Here is a 16,468-nt window from a genome sequence, read left to right as displayed (position 1 = left end):
CCTTCACTATCTCCTAGAGTTTGCTCAAACTCATGTCTATTCAATCAGTGATGCCATAGAACCATCTCATTCCTGTTGCATCCACCAGAGAGGTGGCTGGGGCTCGGCAAAGTGCATGGTCCCACTGCGTGGGTGTGAAGCTGCCCTCACCACTCCCTGACCGCGTGACCATCACTGTGTCTTCCTCTGTAAATCGGGAGGTGGCAGCACCTGCTTGGGAACGGGCACATCCAGCATCTGGTATATAATCAATGCACCACCATCTCAGCGTTGTATTTATTTATAAGAGGGATAGCATTTAATAACCTGCTCCTTTTTCTCTCTTGTCACTTAACTGTGGTCCAGACCACATCTGGTTTACTTACCGCTGTAAATCCCACACCCAGCACAAACAAGACACTCACACATATCTGCCTGAAGAGACATGAACATACTCTGTCCTCAAGGAGATGAAGCCGAGCGAGATGGGGCCTGATGATAACACTGTGTGATGAGGAGACCCGAGGAGGACCTGTGTGGCTGTGGGGTGGGGTGGGGACATGGGCAGAACCCCTGAGAGCTCCTGGGGATGGGGAAGTTAGCAGGAAGGAGGAGGAGGGCCTGTTCCTTGCAGGGTGTCCACAGATTGTACCTCACCCCTCACTGAGGAGCACTTGGGCCGTTTCCAAACACTTGTCAGTGTTCTGGGGGAAACAATCATTGCCCAGCTCCTAATCAATCAACTTCACAGAATATGTTTCTAGCACTGGAGTATAAACATTTGCTTTCTTCATTCCATCCTCCGTTCATCCACCCATCCAGCCAGCCATTTGTTCATCCATCCATCCACTCACTAGTCCATCCATCCATCCACCCACCCACCCACTCATTAACTCATCCGATCATCTCGGACCCACCGAGAAGACAGACGCCTCCTCCGCTCCTGCTCCCAGAAGGACCCCGAGCGTGAGTGACAGGAGCCTCATGGGGCAGCGGGGGAGACACAGAAGGGACATGCCTGCAGGCCCTCCTCCTCTGAACGGGGAAGCACCCACCTGGTCCTAAGGCCTCCTTGCCGGGGTGTCCAGGCCGGCCCCTTTCCTTCTTGCCAAACAAGCGGCCGATGGAGCACCTGATGCCGTTCTTCTTTGGGGCTTTGTCCATGGAGTCCTGGCTGCTGCTGCTGCTGGGGTTGCCCCCGGGGCCGTCCTGAGAGTCCGTCGAGCTTTGGGGAGAGAAAACGCCCTTTAACCAACGCCCTCATGCAAACACATACCCCTCCCCAAGACCGACTGATAGAACCGGCCACCAGCAACACCCGTGCCTCCACCTCGAGCAGACAGTGGCGTCTGCTTCACCAACCACACTCCACACGAGCAATGGGGGCTCCCGGCCACAGACATCGGCCCCAGGAAGCTGAGAGTCTCTGACTGGAGCTGCCCCCGAGGAGGGCTTGACTCCAGGCCAGCCGGTGCAGAGGGCGCTCCAACCCTCCCTCAGGGTCACCGCTTGACAGGTGACGAGGCTCCCAGAGAAGTCGAGCTCCCCCGCTCTGGGCAGCTCCCCCTGCCTCCCCCAGGGTGACCGTCCCCGGCCGTGGCAGGAGAGCGACGGTCACCGTGCAGGGCTGCTGGTCAGGAGACCACTCGTGCCCTCCGTCGGGGGCTTCCTGGCTCAGGCCGGGAGTTCAGCAGGTGGTGGTCGAATGAGGGCAGTGTCAGCCACAGGAGGGGACAGAGTCTCCTGAGAGGAGACCCTTGAGGAAAAGGGAGGGACCCTCAAGAGCGAACCTGAGAGGCACGGGGCCATCACCATCAGGAATGTGCCCCAGATGGGCAGACCTCTAGCAGGAGCAGGAAGAAAGCTCCCACAGGATTCTATCAGCAGAGATGGACATTTTCTAAAATCACTGAGGTCCCTGAGCTCTTCTCCCCCAGCATCTGAAGTTCACCACTAAACACAGACACCGCATCCAGTGCGATTCCTTTAAAACCATCCTTCCACCTCTTTCAAGACAAGAGGCGCAGGGCTCCTGAAACTGACGAGGCGCGCAGGCCCCTTACTTGCGGGCGTCCCTGACGTCCTCAGGGCTGGCCGCGCACAGCGCCCCCGTCTGCACCTGCTCCAGCCGAAGAGACTCAGGCGAGGCAGGGCTCGAGGTTTCACAATTGATGGTGTTCTTGTCATTTTGCACCTCTTCCCGTAGAGCTGGCATCTGAGGGAATGAGCTAAGTGTAAAATTGGCTAACAAGAGACTGTGTCAAAAAAGGCAATCATACAGGCTTTACATTATAACCACAAACATATTTGAAAATCTATTAGCTATGCTATCCGCCAAGTACAAAAAAATGCCTTGTACTAGCTTAATGCCATCTTAAAGGACTGTCTTGTAGAGAAGCCGGGCGTGGGGCAGTGAGAGCACCTGACTGAGTGCAGAGACCCCGGACAGGAGCCTCCCTGCAGCGGGGCTCCGCCCTCCCTGGAATGTGGCGACCAGATGGCCCCGCCGGGCAGGACAGCAGAGCGACGCCAGCCCCATGAACCCTGCATGGCACCAACTGCCCTGATGAAAGGACTGTGCTCATCGCCAGATGCTGCTCAGAAGCACCACTAGCAAGGGTAAGGAACCTCTCAGCAAGCCTTCCAGACCTTTCTGTTTGAAGGAGAAAAGGAAACAGCTTGTACCACCACCCAAGATCATTTGTAGTGATGATGCAGGTTACTGGAACCCGTGACACCAAGTGAAACACAGGAAAGGCACCTAACCCGGCATGCGAACACCATGTGTCTGGCTCGTATTTCTCTGTAACACACGACTGGGGCTACACAGTGAAGTGCTTACACGCAATTCCAGTGTAATTTACTCACTGCGGTCTACATAAAGCACCCCTAGGTCTTCACTCAGAGATGATCTTGTAGCCACCTAGAGGGGTGGGATGGGGAGGGAAATGGGAGGGAGGTTCAAAAGGGAAGGGATATATGTATACCTATGGCTAATTCATGTTGAGGTTTGACAGAAAAGAACAAAATTCTGTAAAGCAATTATCCTCAATTAAAAAATAAACTAACTAAAACAACAAAAAAAAGATGATCTCTCCTGGAGTCCCAGCTTTCCCGCTGGTCCTGGGTGTGAGGACAGGAAAGACAGTGGTGGCAACAGTGTGGGGAACAGATTAACCCCTTCAGGGTCCAGACAGGTCTCACTTACACATTTGGGTTGTGGTTAAGCCAGGGGAAATCTGTAGAAACTTGCACGGCAAGTAATTTTATAAACAATGAGTGTGTTGTTTTATCCAACTAACCTGTGCCTTTTGAATGGGATTCTGTAAGAATACTGATCCACTGCAGCCCCACAGGAGCTTGGTGACAACAAAGTAACTTAGTGCAAAATACAGCTGAGCCCGTTTAACAGCGGCTGGATAAACTGCACCCTCCCCTGATCTCTAACAAGAACGCTCAGGCAACAAAAGGCTACAGAGGCTAGAAATTATCCCCACAGAACTGAACAGGGGTCAATCTCAAATTCAAGTTACAATAAGCCTTTATAAAAATCAGAAAACAAACAAACAAACAAAAAAATCAGAAAACAACACACAACAGAGTGGGGAAGTGACACGCCTGGGTTGACTGTGGACTCAGGGCAGACAAACACCTGCCTCAAAGTCAGGGGCCGCGGCCAGCTTCTTCCCCGGGCCTCCTCCTGAGGAAGGGCTCTGGGCCCCCAGCCTGGCCGCCCTCCCCGGGAGGGAGGCCCGCCCTCCCCCAGGTGGAAGCCCGCCCCCCTGGTGCCCACGTGACTAGGATGGGCAGGACCGTGTCCTCACTGAACAGGAGGGCAGAGCAGGCCACCAGCCCCAGGGTGATGGAGCAGCTCCGCTGTGCCCAGCAGAAGGGCTCCCGGGCACTGAGCTGCCTGAACTGGAGCGCGGCTGCCCGAGACCTGCGGGAAGGTCCCAGGAGTGGTCGGTCACTGGGCTGGGAGCGGGAGAGGGACAAGGACAGCCAGCCCTCTGGGCACTGGACTCCAACAACAGGGGCTCATCCAAGGGACCAGAGGGGAGAGGCAGCGAGCTCCCTCCTGGTGCTCCCTCCATCAGGGACGCTGTGAGGGACACGAGAGCCTCTGGAGGAAAGCGGGCTGGACGGCCCCACGGTTAAGTGTCCAGGCTCTGATCAGACGAGTCCGCACTGCACTGCTGGGTGTGTGAGCCTGGGCACGGGGCCCGGCCTCTCTAAGCCTCAGTGTCCACGTCTGCTGAATAGGGATAACTGCAGCCTGGACCTCACCTGGGTGTCTGCGGGGTTAGATGACAGGCTCGGAAAGCACTCGACACCGTGCCTGGCGGGCAGAGTCTCCTGCACACTGCTACCCCCGTCATTAGAGGGCTTCCCCCAAGTCTAATACCTATGGCTCTGATTCAGTCATTGCTTTTAAGAAAACACTAAGTGGAAATTCCATGGTGGTCCAGACGTTAGGACTTGGCACTTTCACTGCCGGGACACCGGTCTGATCCCTGATTGGGGAATTAAGATCCCATAAGCTGTGCAACATGGCCAAAAAAATAAAATTTTCAAAATAATAAATACTACTATGTCTATTATAAATAAGCATGAGATGATTAGAAAGCAAACAAGTGGCAGAAAGGGAAACTGTTACAATTGTCTCAACGAATGATCTTTTTCCAACAGAACCATCAGCATATTTTAAGTGGTGGGTGAGTTTCAAAACTTCCATTAAAACGTCAATTATTCACCAGTACATAACCACACAGTGTTCCGTCACCTGACTCGATAAGCACTCTTTAACACTTCACAGAGAAACAAAGCCGTGCTAAATTACTAAATAGTTTACCTTTCGACGATGCTTCCTTAAATCACTAGGCTGATAGATGCATGCAAAGAAATGGAGAGAAACCAGGTTGATTGTGACTTTGAAGCTAAAAATTCAAGAATCAGTATAGGCAAATACAGGAAAGCAAAAATGATGGCAAACCTATAAGTGACATTAAGACTTAGAGAACAGTAGCTGGAAACAGAACATTTTTTTTTTTTGACCAGAGAAGTTAAATAAGCTATTCAAGATTTACTAGAGAAACACTATAAATTATGACTCAGGAAGGTACTAGTCTGATACAACATCGTGATTTATTAAAGCAGAGCATCCTGTACATCAAAGGGCCTCCACAGCTGTCTGTTCTCAGCCAAACTTCTCTATAACCTATTTCTCTTAATAAAAAGCATGTTATACTTTAAAACAGTAATTTAACTGATGAGGAAGTTACCATAATACCTATTTTAACACTGAACATTTCTCACCACCTATTGGACATTAATGTAAAATCCTTACCTAGAATTTGACTTAAAACTTCTGAAAATAAATTCATTAAAGCAGGTACCCTACGAAAATGTGTAAGAATGAAAGCTAGCATAATAGCAGGTGGAGTCTTCACATTTGATGAACCATAGAAGATACTTTGTAAAAGAGTCTAGTAGAGACATTAACCATGCAAAAGCTGATGAGATTTACAGTCTTAAATACAAGCACCAACACGGAAAGGAGATTGTGTCAAAAGCCCATTAATTCTACACTTAGGGGATCATTTCTTTATGTAAGCATACTCTCATTTATAAATTGCACAGGTTATGTAGTGTATGATCCATCTACATTATGCTTGTAACTGCATAGTGATACAATAATTCAAACTTGCTGCTATGGGGGAAAAACACCATTTAATGAGCCATGAAGAAAAGCACAAACACGACTAAAGGGACACACGCTGTGGACTCAGCACTGCAGAGACCAGAGCAAGTGGGAGGATGGGAGGGGAGATGGATGGGGAAACTACAGCCTGGGGTGGGGGGGACGGGAGGCTGGGGTCTGGATTGACGACGGCTAAACAGACAACAGGATGAGACAGGAAATCCAAACCAATGATGAAAGCAGACACACCGTCAGAGAACTCCAACAACAAGGACAAAATGTACACAATTGTTCTTTTACAAATACTCGGAAAGAAATCAAGCATGAAACCTCAGAGAAATCGTCAAGAATTTTAAATACCAACTAATTAGCCAAAGACGCAAATTATAAAAAGTGTGTCAAAAGACCACAAAATGGACTAGTTACCACTTCATATGCATCTAAAATGATTCACACTTAATTTAATGATATGCTGACTAACAATGCAGCTAACGTGAAATGGGTGGTAACAGAAAAAGGTGATAATACAAGAGCAGGTACAAAGCAGAGTGTTGTAAACGTGATTTCACGGGGTAAACAGCAACGCACTCAGATACCTAAGCTACACACGCAAGAAAGCTTGACCATGCGCTTTAGAGCCGCACACTCTGTCACCAAAAGCCCTAGGTCGTCATCCCGTTTTCAGACTCGGGAGAGTGAGGAAGCCCGACTTCTTCCCTGGGGCCCTGGGGCACCGGGCTTTGAACCTGGTTTCACACGCAGAGCGGGCCTGAGTGCGCGGCCAGGTCCATCAGCAAGCAGACCAGTTTAGATTTTTGGTTTTCTTCCCACCGCATGCCATGCACCGTGCAGCCAGGCATCCCCAGTGGAAAATGTGCTGCACGGTTTTCACACGCCATGAGAACTGCCATGAGAACTTTCACAAAGCTGTCTGCTCCCTGAGAACAGAAACTTTCCTGCAGCTGCTGCGCCCAGCACAGGCCAGGCCCAACGTCACAGAGGCAGGCTCTGGCTGAGCTCATGATGACGTGCTAAGCCAGTGGTCCAAATATCAAGACTAATTGGTTGCTGTGCGATTACGGAATGATTAAAGACTAGGTAGTTTTAAAAATCATAGACCTCTGAGTGTGGCAAATGTACCTGATTTTCTTCTGGAGAAAAAAACCAAAAACAAACAAAAAAAGAAAACCAGTGTGCTGGAGGAGGGACGCGGCAGGGAGGAGGCAGACACATACCAGAGGCATGGTGCCCAGCCGGTCTATGTTCCGCGCTGGCCTTCGACGCCTCATTCGGGGCGTGGCGGGCACACTGCTGGGCGGGCAGGAGCTGGCAAGCGAGGAGGCAAAATACAGGTCGAGGGAGCTCACTGATTTAAAACGACGAAGGCTGCCTGAGCTCGCCTTGCCCACCCTGCTCTCAGTCTCCTTGGCCCGCTGCTCCGTGGTCTCCTTCTCTTCTTGGATCCACCTAAGAGAGAGCAAAACTCGTCACCTGCCTTTGTCAGCACAGGAACGTGTCTGGACAACACATTTGGGCTTGCATTCTGTGTCATGATTAGCAAATTCCAGCAACAGTTGCTCAATTAACATCGCAGCAAAAAGGTTCGACTTTCCCTCTTTTGAATATTCTCAAACTTAGTATAACTTAGCATTGAGTCTTACAAACTGGCCCCTGATCATTCACGTTTGATTTGACTCATTTACTCTAACATTCTGACGGGGCCTGGGTGGCGACTCTCTCCCTGTGAGGAGACAGCTGAAGTGGACAACCTTCAACATCCCTGCTCTCAGGGCTGAGGTGCACATCAGAGCCTCGAGTCTTTTCCACTGGGAATCAGGAACTCTGCACCATCAAAACAGCGATTCACGAACAAGCTTGACCTTATAAACACAAGTCTCCACACCAGATGAAGTGCTGAGTTGATTTTTTTTTTTTAAGGGTGTATATGTACCAACACATCACTTGATGAAGTGCTCCCCCAGCTTTGTGTGAGTTTCTGGATTCATGTCAATGTGCCGCATTCACCTAGAATTCACGGTGACTGGTCTTCTCCCCTAATGTGTCATGGATGATTTTATATAGCAGTTTAAATACTAGATTATGCATATAAAATGATTTGTTAAAAAAAATACAAGATTCTTGCAGGTCGTAACCTCTCCAGTTTCACTACTTATATGTCCGGAAAGATTTTCACTGGTGACAAGTTGAAGGACAGAATTTACCACTTACATCAAGTCAACATATTGCATAAGGAAAAATCACTTTTACCTGACAACGTGCTGTAAAAATAGAAACATTAATATGTAACCATTCCATATTTCCTGCGGGGACGGGGAAAGACAACCTTTCTGAGCTCGTCTGTGCTCAAACACGGCCCAGAAAGCAGTCTGTGTCGGCGCCAAAAGTGCAGGCGGCACCACCTGCGTTTGCTGGTTGTGCCGCTCACCCCTGCCTTCCCCCTGAACCCCCCGCGCTCGGCCAACAGGAACGGGCACCTTGACCTGGGCTGACGTGACGAGAACAATCTGAGCAGCAGCTCTGCCGGGTCCTGCGCAGGGTCACCGACCCGCGGCCACTCTGAACGGAACCTCAGGACAGGAGGCACGGCTGTGCGGGTATGGCCGAGGCAGGCCTCGGGGCCCCCGGCCGCCTGGCTGCACCCAGACCCATGGCCCCCTGCTCACCACGAGGCGGGCCTTCGGATTCTATCCCGCTTTGTAAACTGTTATAACTGCCAAGACGGTGTCTAGAGAAAACATCTTAAACATACTGATGAGTTGAGAAAAACTCAAACACATGTCCTTGGACCAGTGCTTTACAACAAGCCAATCTTCACACTGTGCTAAGTTAAAAAGGGAAATGCGGATCTGAGGGGAATTTGCCAACCCCAAACCTCAGCTTTTCTGTTCCAGGTGCTTCTCACCAGAGCGTGGGAGGCTCCGAGGGACACGAGGGTGAACCCTCAGTGCTGGTGGGTTCACGGGCCACAGAGGACACCACCTCGGCACGTCTCCCACCTTGGGGCTCAGAGCTGTGGGGGGACACCCCACAAGACCCCCGGCCCACAGAGTGCTGACACCAGCTGTGGACAGAACGCCCTGGCTGACTCAGCTCTCTCATCAAGGGCGATCTCAGAACTGAAAATCCTTGAAGCAGGCCTGTAGTCAGTGTTCTCACCATGGAACACTCAGACTTCTCCTAGGAGAAGACAGCTCCTCGGAGAAGCCCAGTTTCTGGGGAGCTGAGTTCGGGCACACCCACCAGATCTCTTCATTGATGCTGTCCAGCTGCTCCTGAAGCATCTGCCCGCTGGGCGGCAGCTGAGCAGCCGAGCTGAGGAGGGTGACCCCGTCGCCCTCGCCGTCAGACACGCCTTCGTCTCTTTCGAAGGCCTGGGCCACGGTGGCCGGCACGCGGGCCTGCTGTCTCAACTGAAATAAAAGGGGCCGAGTCACTGTGTGTTGATCTGGGCATATATGTTAGTGCACTTCTTACTGTATACTCACCTGATGACATGGCCACTGTAACAGAATACACCGAGTGTCTCATTGATCTCAACGTCAAGAGAATCTGCTTATTCACAGCTTTAAACTCTCAGTTTGAGAGGGAAAAAATGTTATCCTAAAACCATTCTATTACCCAGTTTTTAATTGCAAATTGATAGCCAGAAGATAATAAATCTTGAGACATTTATGCCAACTAATACTTTTAACTGGGGGCTTCCCAGGTGGCTCAGTGGTAAAGAATCCGCCTGCCAATTCGAGAGGGCAGGTTGGATCCCTGGGTTGGGAAGATCCCCTGGAGTAGAAGATGGCCACCCACTCCACTATTCTTGCCTGGGAAGTCCCAGGAAGAGAGGATGTGTTGGACTATAGTCCACAGGGTTGTATAAGACTCGGATAAGGCTGAGTGTGTACTCAGGCAATGCTGTTAAACCATATAAAACTCTGACTTCTTACAGAAAAACTGTATTTACAAGAATTCAAGAAGCTCAAAAGTCAACTAGTTCCATAAATACGTGCATCATCCACCTGACCAGGCAGCAAGTGTACAAATGCAGGCCGGCCGGGTGGCTGGTACCTTCTCGTCCAGGGCCTTGTGGTGCTCAAATAGAAACTTCAGCGCCCTGAGCACCTCCACCTCGCTGATCATGCCGGCTGGGGACTGCGCCTGCTGCTTGTCCGCCGTCATCCGGAGGGATGGTACATACCGGGAAACGAGGAGCTCCAGGTGTTCCAGCAGCAGCTGCAGGGAGGGGTCAAAGGAGCACCTTCAACCTCACACTTGAATTCAGGGCTGAGAACTCCTCTCAGCCTCACGCTAAAGCCAAAACCATGCTAAGGCACGTCGGAATCCCGCCAGTTCAGTCTAAAGTTAGAGTGGACTTCCCCAGTGGCCCAGGAGTTAAGACTCCACACTTCTGCAGGGCTCATGGGTTTTAATCCCTGGTCGGGGATCTAAGATCCCACATAAACTGTAGCATGGCCAAAAATGGAAGTTAAGAGAACTCCCCCCTCAAATGTACTAAAATTACATTCGCTCTCATCATAAATTTGAAGCAAACTATGAGAACCCCAAGCTGATCCACCTCGGTCTGCCCAGTGGGAAGATGTGAAAAATGACTTGAAAACCAGACAGACTTTAAAGACAGCAACACGGAGCCCAGCGGTGAGCCCCGCGGGCACAGGTCAGCACGGGAGACTCCGCCTACTGACCCTGGTGTTGTTCCTCTCTGCTCTCAGCTGAGCAACTTCTTCTTCTCTGGCAAGAAGCTGCTCCCTGCACACCTTCAGTTCTTCATTATATGTTCCCAACTCCTAGAAAACAGTTAAATGAGGAGGTAACTAAATGCAAACACAAGTGAAAAAGAGAGCGAGACCGTGAAGGCTGACCCTATCAAGTCTCTCCAGGCTCCACACAAAGGATCTCCCTGCCCCTCTGGAGAAAAGGGGGTCCGCTGACCCCAAGACCACACAGACAAGCACAACTCAGACTGGCCTTCAACCTCCACCTCGACCTGGCAGGCACGCGGAGAAGAGAACCTGGAATCCAGCCTGCCTTCTCCAGACCCAGGGAAGTCTGAGAAACTTTCCTAAACATAAACCAAACAACAAAATGGATAACAGATTCTTAAACGACACGCAGACAAGTGACCTAGGACCCCTGAGGAGAGTGAAGAAGAAAGGGAAGATCTACAAGGCCACCAGGTTTTGGAGTGTTCCTCTGGGAAAGAGGCTGATGGCACACCAAGGCCATCTGCTAGCCTGACTCCACTGAAATCACGAAGTCATTCAATAAACTGGCTAAAATGTTAAATTTGTGTTATATGTATTTTATCACAATTTGTGTGCACGCGGGGCCATCCACGTGGTGAACTTGCTCAAACCGTACCACAACGAGACTTTCATTCTTCCATTTTTCTTTGCACAAGTAAAAAAACCCTGGCTTACACATCCCCCACTACATACTGGGTATTCAGCACTTAGAACACTGCCCAACACTTGTAAGAGGCATGTAGTAGACATGTGAAGCCATGAGGGTATATGTTATACACGTAAGCAGTAGGTACTCATTATTAACATGCTGGACACACTGGTCTGTGCTTTGTAAGACGGGAGACATTAAGGGGCTTAGCCTCTCTCCTTCAAGGACTGACTCTCTAGCTCGATCCAGATGCCCCAGAGACTGTTCCAGCCAGTGTATCCCTTCTTGTGGGGCCCCCGCCCATCCTCCACGCAGCACCTGCACAACCTCTAACAAAGTCAACCTGCTGGGGTCGATCCTGCCCACGAAAGCCAAAACGCCCTGGCCGGCAGGGCCCACGGCCATGCTAAGAAATGAAACACAACCCCAACGCTTCACCGAGTGAGGGCCAATCCGACGGGCCCAGTCCCTGGCTGCTCTCACCTCAGGACACTCTGCCTCCAGGACTTGGGTCGAGGCCAACTTCTTCGTCTTCTTGGCCTTTGCCTTGGGGTTGCAGCATTGGAAAAGCGCCCATAGGCGGGCCCTTCTGCGACCCATCCTCGTGGATGGGGGCAGCCCCCCACTCGGGGGCAACCGCTGTTTCCCAGGCAGTTAGCTCAGCACCTGAGGTATCACCACTGATCTCACACTACAACCGCCGATCTCACACTCCGCTCTCACACACCACTCTCACACACCGCTCTCTCACACCGCTCTCACACACCGCTCTCTCACACACCGCTCTCACACCCTCCGCTCTCACACACCGCTCTCACACACCGCTCTCTCACACACCACTCTCACACACACCGCTCTCACACACCGCTCTCTCACACTATGACCACCAGCACCAGCGTCTCAAGAAGAAATGGCACGAAGGCTCTGCCTCCAGCACATCTCCCAGGAGCCCGGAACCTGGAACCCACTCCGTCACAAGGGGCTCCGTGGTAACAGGGGGGCTGGGCTCAGGCCCACCATCAAGGGTGCAGAGAGGGGGGAGGGGCTGCCGAAAAGACGGCAGGTGAGTGTGGGGTGCGGGAGAAGGAAGGCCGTGCCCACCGCTCAGGCCCAACGTCAAACATGACCCTGCAATGTACTGGGTCACAGTCGAACCGAACAGTATACACTGCTTCAGAAACCACCACCGCTAGGAATGAGCACATCTTCTAAGGGGGCTTCTGCCCCCTCCACCCCCGAAACAAGCGTCCAGTGAGGCTACTGAAAGGGCACCCCTGAACTCAAGGGCACCCCTGAACTCAATAGCATCCCCAGAACCCATCCCGGTGAGGATGCTGGCTGCCGCGCTGGCTGCCCCTCACTCTCACCCTGAGCTTGGTCATTGCCATTTACTTCTCCAGGGGATCTTCCCAAGCCAGGGATCGAACCTGGGTCATCCGTATTGTACACAAACACTTTACCATCTGAGCCATGAGGGATCTACTAGCGTGTAAGATGAGTGCAAACATGCGGTAGTTTGAGCATTCTTTGGGATTGACTTTCTTTGGGATTGGAATGAAAACTCACCTTTTCCAGTCCTGTGGCCACTGCTGAGTTTTCCAAATTTGCTGGCATATTGAGTGCAGCACTTTCACAGCATCATCTTCCAGGATTTGAAATAGCCCAACTGGAATTCCATCACCTCCACTAGCTTTGTTCGTTCGTAGTGATGCTTTCTAAGGCCCACCTGACTTCACATTCCAGGATGTCTGGCTCTAGGTGAGCGATCACACCAGGGTGATTATCTGGGTCGTGAAGATCTTTTTTGTACAGTGCTTCTGTGTATTCTTGCCACCTCTTCTTAATATCTTCAGCTTCTGCTAGGTCCATACCATTTCTGTCCTTTATTGAACCCATCTTTTCATGAAATGTTCCCTTGGTATCTCTCATTTTCTTGAAGAGATCTCTAGTCTTTCCCATTCTGTTGTTTTCCTCTATTTCTTTGCATTGCTCACTGAGGAAGGCTTTCTTATCTCTCCTTGCTATTCTTTGGAACTCTGCATTCAAATGGGAACATCTTTCCTTTTCTCCTTTTTCACTTCTCTTCTTTTCACAGCTATTTGTAAGGCCTCCTCAGACAACCATTTTGCCTTTTTGCATTTCTTTTCCATGGGGATGGTCTTGATCCCTGTCTCCTGTACAGTGTCACAAGCCTCCATCCATAGTTCATCAGGCACTCTGTCTATCAGATCTAGTCCCTTCAATCTATTTCTCACTTCCACTGTACAGTCATAAGGGATTTGATTTAGGTCATACCTGAATGGTCTAGTGGTTTTCCCTACTTTCTTCAATATAAGTCTAAATTTGGCAGTAAAGAGTCCTTAGGCAGCCACAATCCAAGATGTCAAACTAAAGGGAAGCTCAGTGAGGGAGCTGGAGTCTGAGAGGGCTGCTCCTTCCCTCAGGGCATCTGAATAAAGCTGACTCTGCGAAGAAAAGGCAGGGAGAAAGTCAAGCAGAGGGGACTGGCTAACACAACTCTGGATGGTCCCTTGGGCTGGGAAGACAAAAATTCGAGTGCAGGCCTGACATGTCAGTTCGGGTGTTAGAGATCAAGCTCCCCAAGAAAAGGGAGGCACAGAAAACGTACCCAACACTCTGCCCAAATCGGCTGAGCGCTGAGTATCCATCACCTCTTGGTGCTCAGAAGACAGACGGTGGGCTTCAGGACCTGACAAGAAGGGGGGCCCTGGGAGGCACCCCAGACTTCCAGACAGAGATGCTAGAGGGCTCCTCCCTGGGGTAAGGGGGGGAAAGTGGGTGATGGCTGCTGAGACTCACCTTACAAGGACCCCCCAGCCTCAAGGCACTCAGGCCCTGAGTGAACAGAGAGCTCTGTCCCCACTAGAGGTCTGCATCAGAAGAAACTCTGGAGAAGACAGCATCACCAGAACCTCTAGGGTTTTCCAGACATAATGTCCAACATGCAACCAAAAAAGCAAAAGAGGGTGTGACAACAAACAGGACCAAGAGAAAAAGAACTGAAACTGATCCAGAGGTGTCAGATGTATATCAGCATATCACAGGTATGCTAGAGGTATCAGATGCAAACTTCACCAGTTCAAAAATATACCTGACAAAAGGAAAAATTTCTGAGAATCAAAACCGATGCTAGAACTTTAAAATAACAGTGACCGAATTTAAGAACTCAGTCTCTGGTCTTAACATCAAATTGGACACAGCTGAAGAGAGGATCAGTGAACTGAAGGATGGATCAGTTAAAAATATATATATAAGAGGGGAAAAAGTTTAGAACATATGGAAGGAGCCCGCTTGTTAAACTATGTTGTTAAAAACTATAAATGAGGCCCCTCATGGGGGAGAAAAGACAGAAAGGGGAATAAGAAATGCCTCCAGGGGTTGAAACTAAAGAGCCTCTTAATGAAAGTGAAAGAGGAGAGTGAGAAAGCTTGCATAAAACTCAACATTCAAAAAATGAAGATCATGGCATCCGGCGCCATCACTTCATGGCAAATAAATGGGGAAAGAATGGAAACAGTGACAGACTTTATTTTCTTGGGCTCCAAAATGACTGCAGATGGTGAAATTAAAAGACTCTTGCTCCTTGGAAGGAAAGCTATGACAAACCTAGACAGCACATTAAAAAGCAGAGACATTACTTTGCCGACAAAGGTTCATTTAGTCAAAGCTATGGTTTTTCCAGTAGTCATGTATGGATGGGAGAGTTGGCCCGGGAAGAAGGCTGAACGCCAAAGAATCAATGCTTCTGAACTGTGGTGTTGGAGAAGACTCTTGAGAGCCCTGTGGACTGCAAGGAGATCCTAAAGCAAATCAGTCCTGAATATTCATTGGAAAGACGGATGCTGAAGCTCCAATACTTTGGCCACCTGATACGAAGAACTGACTCTTTGGAAAAGAACCTGATGCTGGGGAAGACTGAAGGCAGGAGGAGAAGGGGATGACAGAGGATGAGACGGTTGGATGGCATCACCGACTCGACGGACATGAGCTTGGGCAGGATCCAGGAGTTGGTGATGGACGGGGAGGCATGGTGCGCTGCAGTCCATGGGGTCGCAAAGGATCAGACACGGAGTGACTGAACTGACTGACAGGGGCGGGGGCAAGAGTTGGCTGGAGAATCAGACCATTGACTCAAAAATGAAAACCACACATTGGTTTCAGCAGCTCTGTGGGTGCCTAAGGCAAGAAGAAAATATTCAAGTGCTCAGAGGAAAAAGGCGAGGCTTTTAATGGCACAGCAACCCTGAGGGCTGACATTTCAAGAACAAGGAAGTCAGGAGATAATGGACTGGTGCCTGTGAAATGCTGAAAAACAAATACCAACCAACCTGGAATTCTATACCCAACAAAAACACTCTTCCAAAGTGAAAGCAAAATAAAGACTTTTAGGGCAAATGGAAATGAGACAGCTCATCACCCACAGACACGAACTAAAAAATATTAAGGCAGTTCTTTGGGAGAAAGAAAAGTAGTCTGTGACGGAAATATAAAAAAACAAGTAAAGACCAACAGTGAGGTAACAGTGAGGGTAAATATTAACTCTACGATGATGATAATGCCAAAAATATACCTAAAATTTTAAAGGATAACAGTGACAAGGAGGAAACAGTCGTGTCAGGGAGGCAGTAAAAGTACTAAGTTAGACTTGAATGTAGAACACACGCTGTATCTGCGAATGTACACCCGATCACCTGACAGAGGCGTACAGACCTAGAAACACACTTCATCCTTCTAACAGAAGGCACGAGACAAGGACACAGAATAGGTGGGACGAGCAGAAAACAAACAGCAACGTGGTACCTACACACTGAAATATCAAAATTATAAACAGAGCAAATACTCTCATTGAAAGATAAAAAGGGTCAAACTGATTAAAATTAAAACCATACACTATTCACAGAGGTACGTGTTAAGATGGAAGACCACAGACAGGTGAAAGTAAAAGATACCCAGCAAACAAGGACAGAAAACTGATGTGGCAATATCACTGTCCAATAGTGTCTAAAGTAAGAAGCATTACTAGCAATAAAAAGAAGCATCTCATACTGATACAAGTTCAGTCTAGCAAGATGAGGATTCTAAATTTGATTGTCCCTAATAACATAACCTCTCCACCATGACCCGTCCGTCCTGGGTGGCCCCACACAGCACGGCGTAGTTTCATTGAGTTAGACAAGACTGTGGTCCATGTGATCAGATCGGCTAGTTTTCTCTGATTATGGCTTCAGGGTGTCTGCCCTTTCATGCCCTCTCACAACACCTACCATCTTACTTGGGTTTCGCTTACCTTGGACGTGGGATATCTCTTTATGGCTGCTCCAGCAAAGCGCAGCCGCTGCTCCT

At 49.7% G+C, this 16,468-nt stretch overlaps 1 protein-coding gene across 1 annotated transcript; it reads right to left on the bottom strand.

Annotated features, from left to right (window-relative positions):
* Window positions 1-881: 881 nt before the first annotated feature.
* Window positions 882-16,453, bottom strand: LOC122710048 (liprin-alpha-1-like). The gene is made up of 8 exons (XM_043927492.1): window positions 16,413-16,453; window positions 10,396-10,497; window positions 9,761-9,925; window positions 8,942-9,111; window positions 6,916-7,147; window positions 2,043-2,194; window positions 1,035-1,204; window positions 882-922 (listed from the first exon to the last, which is right to left on the bottom strand). The coding sequence occupies exons 3-8, from the start codon at window positions 9,869-9,871 to the stop codon at window positions 882-884; spliced, it is 876 nt and encodes a 291-aa protein (XP_043783427.1). The 5' UTR covers window positions 9,872-9,925; window positions 10,396-10,497; window positions 16,413-16,453.
* Window positions 16,454-16,468: the final 15 nt, after the last annotated feature.

Source organism: Cervus elaphus, chromosome 16, assembly GCF_910594005.1.
Source record: "Cervus elaphus chromosome 16, mCerEla1.1, whole genome shotgun sequence".
Taxonomy (NCBI): domain Eukaryota; kingdom Metazoa; phylum Chordata; class Mammalia; order Artiodactyla; family Cervidae; genus Cervus; species Cervus elaphus.
The sequence above is the reverse complement of the archived record's forward strand: the minus strand, read 5'-3'. Positions and strand labels throughout refer to the sequence as shown.

What these genes read in the sequence shown, in the direction of transcription:
- LOC122710048 (XM_043927492.1), bottom strand. Translation starts at nt 9,871, where the DNA reads ATGACGGCGGACAAGCAGCAGGCGCAGTCCCCAGCCGGCATGATCAGC. An exon ending in GACGTCAGGGACGCCCGCAA is followed by an intron (nt 1,205 to 2,042) that starts GTAAGGGGCCTG and finishes CTCTCCCCAAAG; the next exon opens with CTCGACGGACTCTCAGGACG. An exon ending in CAAGGAGGCCTTAGGACCAG is followed by an intron (nt 923 to 1,034) that starts GTGGGTGCTTCC and finishes TTCTGGGAGCAG; the next exon opens with GAGCGGAGGAGGCGTCTGTC.